Source organism: Leptosomus discolor, chromosome 3 (assembly GCF_034619465.1).
Source record: "Leptosomus discolor isolate bLepDis1 chromosome 3, bLepDis1.hap2, whole genome shotgun sequence".
Lineage (NCBI taxonomy): Eukaryota > Metazoa > Chordata > Aves > Leptosomiformes > Leptosomidae > Leptosomus > Leptosomus discolor.
Genome location: NC_141393.1, coordinates 67,344,946 through 67,358,959, shown reverse-complemented (window position 1 = coordinate 67,358,959; position 14,014 = coordinate 67,344,946). Strand labels below are relative to the sequence as shown.

Sequence of the window (14,014 nt, the reverse complement as noted above, 5' to 3'; positions counted from 1 at the left end):
TTCTTGGACCCCTTTGCCCTTCAGGACTGCTCCCCAAGGGACTCTCTTGACCAGTGTCCTGAACAGGCCAAAGTCAGCCCTCCGGAGGTCCATGGCTGTGGTTTGGCTGATTCTCCTCCTAACTTGACCAAGAATAGAGAACTCTATCATTTCATGGTCGCTAAGCCCAAGATGGCCTCTGACCACCACATTTCCCACCAGTCCTTCTCTATTCGTAAACAGTAGGTCAAGTAAGGCACTTCCCCTCGTAGGCTCCCTTACCAGCTGCATCAGGAAGTTATCTTCCACACACTCCAGGAACCTCCTGGACTGTTTCCCCTCTGCTGTGTTGTATTTCCAGCAGGTATCTGGTAAGTTGAAGCTCCTCGCGAGAACAAGTGGTAATGACTGCAAGACTTCTGCCAGTCGCTTATAGAATGCTTCATCTGCCTCGTCCTCCTGGTTGGGTGGTCTGTAACAGACTCCCAGCAGGATATCTGCCTCCCCCAATGAGACTTACTTTCTCCCATTCTACGACTCAACTGACTGAAGTTGGGTGCAAGAACAGAGGTGATAGGCTTCCTATACTAAAATCAAAGGACATTACAATTCCTTTAGGGCATACACAGACTTCTACGAGAGAAACTGCATTACAAGATGCAAGAGGCAACCAAGGCAGATTCAGCAAGTATGCAGAATGTCTTGCCCCTCTCTCCGTAAAGGGCATCGCAAAATGAAAGGTATGGTCAGTGTACACAAGAAAACTAAAAGGAAACAATGGAGGACAATCCTCCATTCATTATCTCTAAATTTTCATCTTTTATTGCATGCCGTTAACCCTTACATTAGCATCTGATACCCTACTCAGAGAATTTATGTCTTTCTCTTCTGTTTGACTGTTCCCAAGCTGTGAAATGTGTGCAATATTGGGCTCTACCTGCCCTAAGACTTTCACCAGGTTCCTTCATAGATTCAGTCTCTTCCACCTGAGTGTATCTTGAACTCTTGAATATTGGCAATAATCTATCCACCAGGTATTAGCAGGACTCTAATTTTGCATATATTCATGTAACATGCATATGCCAAAATCAAAGGGAAATTTCTTAGGCCATATTATTTCATAGTATGAATTTATTGAACACATTCCTAAACCATGGAATATGACCCAACAATTAACTTCTGGAAAATACTACTATTATTTCTAATTCCATTGACCTTGTGCAAAGCGATCTCCTCATTGGTGAAAGAGCAAAATTCAGACCTGATGAGTAATCACCATGGATAGTCCTTAATCAAACAAGACATTCTCTACCACATTTTACATATAATTTTCAATTAATAGGAGCTTTTTTTTTTGTATTTGCAGACTTGTTCTCAAGGGAAAGACTGATGCTAATTTTTTTTGGTTTAAAAATAGGGTAATAAAACTACTGCTACAAAATCCAAGGGATAGGTCCAGAAATCATGAGTTAAAATTAAAAGTTGTGAAATTAAGGGGGAAAAACACCAGGTATTTTTTATTTGCCTCCTCTAGAACCATGTCAGCTAAAGCTCAAAAAAAAAAAAAGCAGCAAGTAGAGATGCGTCATTACATGTTAAAACTCCGGCTTTGTTTTGCAGTAACGTGAAAAAAAAAAAGAAACACTGGAAAAGATACAGCAAGAATATGAAACCTGGCCACACCATGATTTTGTTTTCACATTTTTATGCCTCAGTAATTAGCTTAGAAACATAAAGTAAATTCTCCCTGGCACTTACTGTGTAATACTTAATCTAAAAACATCTGGTGTTTAGTCAGTCTACAAATACTAATACAGAAGTGAGAAGCACCAGAAAGACACACAATGCCTCATTCATACAGCAGAAAAAAAAACAACCATGTTTAAGGGTCTTGTTTGTTGTTTTTCTTTTTTTCTACAGAACAAGTTTTACTGCATTCAACAAGACAGACAACTACTCTTCATATAACCTCTGCATTCCCTGGGACCTCTTTGAGTGATAATTATCAAGACTATAATTTCCTATTTGAGCATTTCCTGCAATTATTAGCTCCTGTTTGTAAATAAATAACATGATTATAATATCTAATTTAGAATCACAGAATAATTAAGGTTGGAAGGGACCTCTGGTGAACATCTTGACTAAACCACCCCCTCAAAGCAGGGTTACCTACAGCAGGTTGCTCAGGGCCACCTGCATGTTGAGTAGCTCCACAGCTGGAGACACCACAACCTCCTTGGGCAACCTGTTCCTGTGTCTGATCACCCCTGAAGTTAATAAATAAATAGCTTTTAAACATAAATTCTTTTATTTAATTTTGTGCCCACTGTCCACTGGACGCCGCTGAGAACAGCCTAGCTCTCTATTATTTAGTCCCTCCCATCAGGTATTTATCTGCATTGGTAAAATCCTCCTGAACCTTCTCTTCCCTGGACTGAACAGCCCCAGCTCTCAGCCTTTCCTCATAGGAGAGATCCAGACCCTTAATCACCTTCATGGCCCTTCATCGAGCTCTCACCATTGTATCTGTCTCTCTCTTCTCCTGGGTAGGCAGGTGTGGATACAGTGCTCCAGACATGTCTCACCAGTGCTGAGTAGAGGAGAAGGATCATTTCCTTGACCTCCTGGCAACACTTCTCCCAGTGCAGCCCAGGATACCACTGGCCTTCTTTACAGCAAGGGCTCACTACTGGCTCATTTTCAACCTGGTGTCTACCAGGACCCTCAGGTCATTTTCTGCCAAGCTGCTTTCCAGCTGGCTGGCCCCCAGCAGGTACTGGTGTATGCAGTTGTTCCTCCCAGGTGCAGGACTCTGCCCTTCCCTTGTTGAGCTTCATGAGATTCCTGTCGGCCCGTTCCTCCAGCCTGTCAAGGTCCCTCTGGATGGCAGCACATCCATCTCATCCATCGGCCACTTCTCCCAGCTTTGTGTCACCTGCAAACTTGCTGAGGGTGCTGTCTCTGCTCCATCATTCAGGTCATTAATGAAGAGGCTAAGCAGTATTGGTCACATCATCAACCTCTGAGATACAACACTAATGACTGGCCTCCAGATGGATATCCTGCTGCTGATCACAACCATTTGAACCAAGCAATTCAGCCACATTTCAATCCACCTCACTGTCCACTTATCTAGTCCATATTCATCATTTGTCTATAATGATGGGAGACAGTGTCTACATTTGCTATACTTGAGATAAACAACATCCTCAGCTCTCCCCTCATCCACCAAGACAGTCATCTCACCACAGAAGGCTGTTAGGTTGGTTAAGCATGATTTACCCTTCATAAAACCATGCTGATGATTCCTGATCACCTTCTTCATTATGAGGTGATTTTCTCTTCTGCCTATCAAATATTTAATACGCCATCTCCAGTCAGAGGTTATGTTCCTTGATTCAGATGTGGCTCTCTAAGGACACTCTAGCTGGCAAAAGTGAAAGAGGTTGACCCAAATAAATAAAAACTGTGAATGTGAAGTCAGTTCAACCCTTGTGTGTTTCAATTTAATGTGGGACATCGAGTTAACAGAGTCAAGGCATCACATAGCCACTCAGCAGGGATGCATAACAAAAATATTAAGATCAATCTGAAAGAAGGACAAATGGAAGTGTCTGGATGCAAAAGCACCAGAAGAAATGATACAGAGAACAGGTAATGAGAACGGCATGTATTGGTAAGCAAGGAAACGAGTGACAGCAGTCAAACTGGCAGATGATGAGAAATGTCTTGCTACATCTCGATCAGAAGGCTTGCATTCTGTGGAGGCTGTATGAGAGATGACCACCCAGTCAGAGATCCGCAACAGATCTACAGTACATCACCTCTGCCAACAGGAAAACAGGCTGGAAGCCACAAACCAGTCACAATGAGGAAACAGAGACAAAGGGCAGCAATGACAGGCTGAAGCCAGTAAGCTTCTAAGGGAAAAGATCACACCATGGGACCTGTTTGACTCCTAAAGAGTGCAAAAAATTTGTCTAAAAGACAATTTATTGTCACCAATCAAGAGGAATCCAAGAGGCATAGTGAGGACTTTATAGCCACTGTCCCTCATCCTCATCATAAACAAGCGATCCTGGCTAGACAGAAGCCTTGGTGTTGGTAAGCACATGGCTATCAGTATAAGTGGCATCTATGACAGAAGCAGTGCAAGTGAGTGAAAAGAGACTCATTTAAAGTAAAGATCATCCTCCCCCTCCAATAAGGTCTTGCACTGAGTCTCTCACGTATCTTTCACCATACATCAACTATGTTCAGAGCCTACTCTATTTAGATTGCTCCTAGCTTAACTATCAAGAGACCGTTCAGGACACAGTTTAGACTCTCTCCTATGTCTTGTATCTGAGTGAAGGAATGAGTTAGCAGAACTCAACTACACTCCTTACAAGGGTGGGGTATTACTAACACAGCAGAACGTAACAAATCTTGTAATTTTTCCCATCCCTGATAACCCCAGGTCTCGGCCTTGAATTCTCCTTCCATTCCAAAAATTCCTGCTAGTCCTCATGTTCTCCTGTAACACACAGGCACTGTGCCTTGACTCCATGTCTGCTGAACTCATCTGCTTTTCTCTTACGGACTGGAATCCAGAATGTATGAAATCCTGCACGTGCAGTGGAGACACTGTCAAATCCTTCAGCCCCTTTCCATTCACATTGACTAACAGTTCAGAATTTTATTGTCAGCTTTTGAAAGGCCCAATGTGCTGAACCCACATGAGGCACTATGCATTGACCATCTGCCTTAAACACATTGCAAAATACTTTCCCAACAAAACACATCATATACATACATTCCCAATGTAAACTGAAGAATTAATGAAAAATAAGATCATGTGACACACAATATATTGCAGAATGAGAAAGGCAGGCCCAAGAAAACTGACAAATACCTCTTCCAAAAAGTACCATGAGAACTTCTATTTTAATCTCCCATCAGAAAAATACACACTGAGTAAACAATATAATTTTATTGTACATGGTAAGTCCTTAAATTACTCATTTTCAAGAACAGAGCAAAGGACTAAACATTAAATGTCAAACTGTAGTATTTTACTGCAAATACTCTCTTTTGGTGTCAGAGCTCAAATTTCAAGTCCAATTTTAATAAAACCTTTGCATAGATCTTTTTTCTGGCTGGAGTGATCATTTGTACAGCAAGCCCCACTGTTTCACAAGATCAGAGTTTTAACCAGTACGGAAAAAGCCCTTGCTTAATAAACTATGAAATTAAGCAGCACAAAAATAGAGTAATAAATATATTGAGAGAGATATAAAAAAGGTGGAGTGTTAGAGAAGCATTGTTTCTGATGGGATGGTCTCAGCCCGTTACTGGGCCACACCAAACACACATTTCCCATCAGTGCTCCCACTCCAAGAAATAACAAAAGCACTTTTTTTCAAGATTAAATGTCAAGCCCATCCATAGCTACACACATTCCAACAAAAAAATCCCAGAAAAAATAGCAGACCTTTCAAATGTCAGCTTTATGAACCCCTGCATGCATTTTTAAAAGCAATTTCCACCCTTAAAAACTTACAGTCAGGCTCCTCTAATTTGCCATCATTCATTACAAGCCAAATACTTGTGCTCCAGATGTTCAAAGAAGCCTGCCTTTTGACAGCATGGTCTTGGATAGGGTAGAATATAAAAAGACATTCTGTCTTGGTAATCCTGATACACAAACAAAACTAAGTTTCTACCTCAATACAATTGTATTATACAGCAGTGCTCAGTAAACAAGTATCTTCTGTTCAAAACAAATAATATCTGACCTTTGGTTGCATGATTAATTGGTTTCGTGTAATCACTGTTTATAAATCAATTAATGAATTAGTGAGTTCTGATAATTCAGTTTGTTTGATCATGCATCAGTTTTCTATGTTAATTATTAGCTTGTAACAAAGCAGACAAAGAGGCAAAAGCTAAGTGCTTTACTTTCTTTACTATAAAAAAAGGTGTGTGTATAAATATACAACCATATGTAAAAAGTAATACACTAATGATTTCATTGCTTCAACTTCCACATGCTACTGGCATTCTTAACATCATACCTTACTTGTCCTGTAGAAACCCTGGTTGAATGAAAGGAAATGAAGGCTGTCCTTACCTTAATGTTGCAAGCTTGTTCCATCAGTCTTCTGGCGTTCTCTTCAGCTCTGTACCTCTTGGGCAACTGAACCCTGAAGAACTTTAAAGCTCCTTCAAAATCAGCTTGTAGAAGGTCCTCTTTTGAGGTCTGCAATGAAACACAGGGAACTACTGTAAACACTGAGAACTTGCAGTCATGCTCTTTTACTGGATTTGTCATTTACTGAATGTATTCCAAACCACCAATATTCACATTAGCTCAAAAACATCCTCTTTGAAATCAGCTCTCTAACCCATATCTCATAAAACAAAACAGAGGCTACAGCATATCCAAGGACTGTCAGGCAGAGCAGCACAATCAGAGGACTGTAACACATTAATGTATTTTATCCTTCTATACCTGCAGGGTAAGAAAGGGATTCTGGCTCACCCTGTTAAGATGTCACTCAGTGAGGAGAAAAACAAAACCCAAGCAAAACCCAAAAACCTAGGAGAATTTATAATATTTTCTAGAGAGGTTGTACATTAGACCATTCTGATTCTCATAATGCTGCCCTAAAAAGACAATGTATATATAGATATATATGGTTGCAGACATGACTAGCAGAAGCAGAAATGCATGACTCATAAGAGGCATCAGCAAGTCAATGTGCAGAAGTCTGTGACACAATTTCTCAAAGAACACCGTGCCAGAAAATGTTTTACATGCTTATTTCTACATCTCTCATAATACTGTACCTCTCAGTGTGGTATCAAACCAAACAGGTCAGAAAATGTTAAACATTCAACAGTAATCCAGTTCTGCTATTGATGGAGTAATATGATTCACGGAGACAAATGTATTAATCTTTGGATTTACCAAGAACTACACCAAGAGATTTAGCAGACATGAAATACCAAGCCTTAGGATAGTTCCTTTAAAAGGTTCACAGAAACTGTGTGTCCAGACAAGACATTTAGGATGTCATCTCAAAAATGTGAACTTCAAGATCTTTAAACCAGAAAGAACAAGAATGTGTCAACCTACAGACTAGTATCATGGAGACCGGCGCTGTGTATCATGGTATTACTACAAGTATCTCAGGAACAGCACAGGTACCTTTGGTTAAGACTAATTGCTCAAGAACCACTGCCAGCATTTTCATGTGTGCATCCTCCTCTTTCTCATGAGTAACGCCCTTTGTCATCTTTTGCTTTGTTATATGCAGTAGATATATTACTTACACATAGTTTCAAAGTTTGATTCTTAACTATATTCTCATCCACCCAAAATCATTTACCGTCTCCAATTTCAGACAACTTATTTCTGGAAAACATATTTCAGCCAAACACAAGAGATTTGGCTCTACACGAGGAAAACTGTGAGAAACTGCAGAGTTTGACATGCAAGAGGTGAGGCTTGATGACGCTATTACTTCTCTTGGGTATTAAATGTGTTTTAAATAAATAAAATTATCAGTACAATGCAGAGAAAATTTTACTTTTATTTACAAGCCCTCCCTACGCACCCTACAAACTAGCATCACTAGTTCATTTACATGAAAATAACTACGTCTACTATGTAAAAGCTCTTCTTAAAGTACAAACATATTGTTTCCCAAAGCAAACTGAACTTCAGTGTGGTGCTGCAGATATGTACCAGTAATACACAACCTAGCTCAACATATTCCATGTTTCTGCTGAAAATGCTGCAGTACCCTACCCAGAGGGTCTATGAAAAACAGCAATTTATCCAAACTTTATTTGGTGGTGAGAAGGGTTTATAAGGGATTTTAAATTATGTACCAAACTTGGAACAATAACATAAGTTAATGGGATATTTTCATAGTTAGCCAGTATCTCTCATACTGGGGAGCACGAGCTGACATCAGAGGTGTGCCACTCCAACACTGATAATCATCACTCCTGTGTCTGATCTTTCACTTTGGGAATGGGCACAGTAATTTGATGTCCTCAATCAAGAGTCTATAAGGACAAAATCCACATTGTGCATGTTTACCTGTCAACCTGTGTATTTCTGGAGATTATTATACTGTATACCCTAACGGGCACTGTTGTAGCAGTTTTTGCCTCATTCATCACAAGGAAAGCAGGAGAAAACTCTGAATACAACTCAAGTAGCTCCAGCATATCCATTTCCCCAGGACTGCAGCATTTTTAAGGCAGACAGCTTTCTGTCATCAAAATCCTCAGAGTTCTCCCAAGACTTAATTGATCCTCCCTTCATTCACAGCCAAGGAAGCTGCTGGTCATCACTGCAGGGACGTAAGAAAAGCTGCCTTCAGGATGCTGACGAGCAACATTCAGCTTTACAAACTATCACATCTGATTCTGTCCACAAAAAATCTGGCAGAAGGACTGTTTGGCTGAGACTCAATCAGACAAGACCGATGTAGCGTTGACAGAAAGCTGGTGCAGTTGGGTATCTGATGAATCAGACCCGCTCCCGAACGCAGCTATGGCCAACTCATCTGTTTCCTCTTCCTAACGTCATATTTCTCCTATACATGTTTCACTGAAGTTAGATACGTTTTTGCCACACTTGAAACTAGATCACCATTTCACATCCACAACAGGCTATATTTAAGATTATCTGCAAGTTGTAGAGCGTGGTGGGAGGAGCCTGTCACACGCGCGGCACACAGCATGACTGCCAAAACCCGTGCTGGCAACCAAGCTGCTTCTGGGCAAAGTTCAGCTGGGTAATGTTCATGGAAAAGCAGGAAATGGTTTGATAACCAGCTTACTTGAAAGCGATCTCACCTCTTCACTCTCAGTGATGTTGATAGCCGCAATCACTATACAATTCAACCAGATTTCCCTATTACATTGCAAAATTGCCTTCGTGGGAGACAAACTCTCCTGCATTTCCGGTCCCCTCCTTGTCCTCGTGCTACGGCAGCCTCTCCCATTCTCCTCCAAAACTGGCCCCAAACACAACTCTGTCCCCAGGTGTAAAGAGACACCAGCCAATCTCTAAAACCCATTTTGCTACTGCTGGTGGTTTTACACAGAAGGTGCTCAGATACTTCAATGCCGCGGGTAATCTCCGAGACAGGCTGGCTGGTACATGCTTCCAACAGAGTGGGAAGGTGTTTTCAATTAAGACTTCCATATAGTTGCTCCCAGCACAAAACAAACACCAAATACACTTTTTGCCAAAGTTTTAGTATTTTATTAGGAGCTGAGCTGAGCTATCCTAATTTTAAGCAAGTATTTTTCCTAGAGGTTCTGACTAGACACGTTTGTTTTAATTTTGTATTTAATTTATTATTTTTTAATTAACATAATGCATTGAGAGTTTTAAATTATTTTTTTTTAGAAATCAGAGAAGGAAAAACCAAAACAAGTTAATAATCAACAATTAAATTACCCTGCCAAACTTTAGAAAAACACATGCACCTACCCTTTATGTCCATAGCACTTAATTTTAAAATAAATACCAAAAGAAGACAGAGGCAAATACGACAGAAAAACAGCAATTACACTAAAACATTTAAAGTCATATTTAATTCTCCTAGGCTTCTGCCTGTATCACTGTTAAAATAATTTTTAACTGCCCAAACCCAAATTACTCTTACAAAATTCTAACTATTGAGAACTTTGAGTTCTCAACCCAGAAAAATCTTTAGTCAATGAAAATCCCACAAGAATAATGGTGAATAATGGAAATAAGAACTGTGACAGAGTTTGCTGAACTAAGATTATAGTTACAAAAAATTATAAACCATCACATTGTATAGTGTGATAAAATGAGTGTTAGAGTCCATACTATTAATCTCTTTCTACTTTGCTGAATATTTTAATTTCATTAAAGTAATCTGTTGATCAAAAAGTTGGTTTCACTATTAAAATCACAAGAAATCAAACTAGCATTCTGGGAGCAATGCTAACTGGGTTGTATACCTTTAATGTTTTCTGCAAACTAACCTCTTCTTCAGGTACTGATTAAAAACAGGAAGCAACACAAACCTTCTGTGTGAGTATGCAGTACAAAAATGCATATAGCACTGTTGGCATCCTAAGATTAACATTTCTTGGCATTTTATGATTTTAATCAATAAATCATAAAGACATTTCAGGAACCTTTTGGCAGCTGTTTGACAAGCAGAGATTTGTAAATTTGTTGGTTCACGTCACTCAGTTTGTGGAACTCATCAACAACTTATTTCACTAAACGATCTGTAAGTTTAATGAACCAATAATTAAAGTTCGGCAGGTGCATCGCATTTTTGTGCACTTGGGGACTTCAGGGCATTTTTTATTATTCTAGATGTAATTTTCAAATAAACATATTTTTGTTTAAAATATATTTTTAAAACCAGGCAAAAGGTGAAACTCACTGAGAATTATGACAAAAGTCTCAGCTTGCCTTTTAGGGTTTGACTAAATAAGCTCTTGAATGTCCTTCCCACACTGCTTAAGTATTTCAATATATTCATAAAATTAACTTGTATGGCTTAGTTGAAACTTTCCCAGGAGTTCTAGGGAAGCTTTCAAATCTAAAGGTAAAGTTCTGGAAAACTGCAAAAGTTCAAAGAATAGGAACAGAATATGAGAGACTTAAATGATGTTAATTGTGATTTATTTTTTTTTAAGCAAATAAACTTACTACTACTTTCCCCAAAATATTTAGGGAAATGTGATTAAAATAAAGGACAAAGCCTTGGCTTTTTTTCTTTAATTTAATTTCTCTGTCTTCAATTACTAATTCTGCAGTCTCATTTATTACTGACTATATCAACTACAACTCCTATTCCCACCTGGGAACTAATACAGCAGAAGACATTTCAGATCAACCACACTATGCTTCCTTAATATAATACTTCCTCTTTCATACAAACAGTTAAACATTACAATTTTCTATAGAATTCTATGTATACAGTATATATATTTAGAATTTTTACAGAATGTCATTGAGCATAAACTGCCTTTTTCACACTTTAATGAACATATGTCAGGAACAAGACCAAGCTAAAGGCTGAAAAGCATCTGCCCGTACTCTACTCCACTATTTAATTTGCTACTGGTAAATTCAAAATGTTTACAATATCCTAACACTAATTTTTGCAGAACATAATATTTAATCTACATCACACAGAGATGTGGGTTTAAGTTCTTTTAAGAAGATATGCAATGCAAAATCAAGGTATGTGAGCTATTTTTCTAACCTGACAGTTCCTCTTCCACTGGTAGCAACACAGCTGCAATGCTGCATGTTGCACGACTGTGCACTGTGCTGCCCTTAAACATGAGCCACAGACCTGATATCAGTTCAATGACTCCAAGAGGATGAAGTTGACCTTCTGTGCTACCAAGGAGCACGAGGGTGGATGGACTCGGGATCCAGGCCTGGGAAAGTTGGATGGGTAAAGCTACACTGCTATAGTTACACTGGCATGCACTGGAAGCACAATACGTCAAAAAACTCCTTTTACTGGCATCGCTTATGTCCATTTCTTTATTGTGAAAGCTATACTGTCAAAAATGTTTTTTCCTAAATAAAATCTGTGCTCTCTGTAAAACACTGTTTGGTACAAAAGCGTTATGGAAAAAAATAGCTTTGTTTTTCTGCGTAATGAGTTGGCATCCATAAATATGGCAATGATCTTGTGTACACTCAGTAGTATCCCTCTGCTCAAAATCTCACCACCATGTTTATATGCAGCTCCAGACTTATGAAGGTAATGTTCATTCTGCCACATAAAATACCGATGAATGTAGATAAGTGCAAACACAAAATCTGCTAGCTTCATCCACCCATAGCCACCCCAAAGGGGATAAACCCCCACAGAATTAGTGCTGTTTCACTTGACCATCATCACAGTGAGTAGGTGATCTTAATTTCTCTAAGGCTGGCATGAAGATTATAGATTCTGTTTCTCAGATTACACTACAATGGCACATCTTCTGCCCATCCTAGCCATTTATTCCCAAAACCACAGCAGAGGGAGAAGCTTATGCACATAAAAAAGAATCTAGTTCTTAATTTTATGAAACACCGAGGGTTTTAAGTCTCTTCAGTTCCGATTAAAGTACAAATTCTTGGTCCTCAGAGATTTCTCATTTTAAAAAAATTATCAGAAACATAGTTTCTCCTCCTCTATGGAAAGGGTATACGTCAAAACAGATATATGTCAGAAAAGGTATATTTAGCTAATAAAACCTGACAAGAAATTACATTGGATCCACAAGTCCAGACTCTCTAATAACAAAAGCATTATTTGTACTGTTTTGTACAAATACAAAAACCCCCTCTTTTTTTCTTTTTTAATAAACAAAATTATGTCGTTCAGAAAACCTAAGCTGCCTGGGTGATGAAGTATGCTAAATTTCCTGGTATTCTCCATCTGGAGGGCCAGATACAAAGCCTGATTAAGTCAAGTGAAAAAGAGCTTAGTGGTTTTGTCTCTGCTTTCCTTAGAGCTCATCACAAAACAGTTCAGAATGATTTGGCAGTCCTTGCCCAAGAGACCATCAGGACTAAAGCAGCAAGATGGGATGGAGGAGCATTTAGGTACAGTTGGAGGTAAACTGGAATAATGCTTACACATAGAACAGACTCAACCACGCGTTATTAGCTACTATACTCAATTCTACAAGTGACTGTGGGTATTCAAATTCATCTGCACTTTACTAGCAACCAGAGAGTTTGTGAATATTTTTATCTAATATCTCACAGTGCAGGGACACGCTGGTTCAACCACCCACCCAGGTTCTTTTACACTGAACATCTTAAAATATGCAGAGCACATTCATTTATGTGACTGAACTGCAGAACACAGAGATAGGTTTCAGTAGCACAACGAAAATGCTAGACACATCACTGTATATAACTACAATACAGGACTATGGAAATAAAAGAAAGGCACCATCCCACTAGAAAATGGGCTGGAATCAGTAAAGAACTCTCTTCATCACATAAAAATGAAATTCTGGTGTACAAGGCCATTGACTAAGCGCACCTCTGAGCTGCAACCAGGTTTAGTTACAATAACCCAGAGCAGACTGAGCTAGGACTAGGTACTGACTTCTGGATTCACCACTATTTTGTGGGTTTGAGTCTGCTTTGTACAGCAGTAGAAATAATGAAAACATACTTCTCTGTACTCCAACATGCCACACCAATTTCAGGCCATTTCACATACAGACATCATTTACTATGACGGATAAAAACACCTTTAACAATTTATGCCTCAGATAATTCTACACGTGTATTTTAAACTTTTTTACATACTGTTAACTGCCTTTTAAAAATCAAAGAGAAACAGCAGAAAAGTAAAATACTTGAGTAAAAAAATCTCACAGCTTGCTTTTTATGAATGCTTAAACTAACCTTTGATGTTACAAATATAAAATTCGAAATGCTGAGCATTAATGCACTTTCCATCAGTATCTAAAAGTAGACTGGACATGCGGCTTATTTGGAATCATTACCAGACTGAGAACAAAAGCATTCATGGCTTTAGGAAAGATTTTTTTTTTTTTTTTTTTTTTACAATGCAGCCCTGGTTGTGAACCCTTCAAGCTAGTGAAGGAGTGGCACTGATCCCCATTAGCGGGACTAGCATCCAGCCCTCCTGAACTAACATGAAAAAGAAGGGCTCAGTGCTTAGGAGATGGATTATGAGGAGCCAAGAGCAAAAAACAGAGACCTCTCACACCTCTATTCGGTGTTAAGAATCCTGAGAGGGAAGCAGGTTTGGGAGGGAAGATGGCAAAGTCTCAATGAATTAATTTCAAGAGAACGTGATCTCACCGCAAGCAGCCGAGGCACAAATAGGCGATGCCCCATTCCCAGAAGTTCCAGCACCCGACATGCATACTCATTCACCAGCTTGCTTCTCTCGTCATGCATGTCCTGGGACTTTTTGACAGGTGGTGTGAGCTTGGCAGCTGGGGTTTTGCAAGGTACCCCTTCTTCCATGAGCAGTAAGTAGTA

At 39.3% G+C, this 14,014-nt stretch overlaps 1 protein-coding gene across 1 annotated transcript in view; it reads right to left on the bottom strand.

Annotated features, from left to right (window-relative positions):
- Window positions 1-14,014, bottom strand: part of RABGAP1L (RAB GTPase activating protein 1 like) — a 258,884-nt gene that overhangs the window by 59,214 nt on the left and 185,656 nt on the right. Inside the window, exon 19 of the mRNA XM_086463421.1 lies at window positions 6,092-6,220. Within this exon, the coding sequence (XP_086319547.1) occupies window positions 6,092-6,220 (129 nt within the window). The remainder of the gene's footprint in view (window positions 1-6,091; window positions 6,221-14,014) is intronic.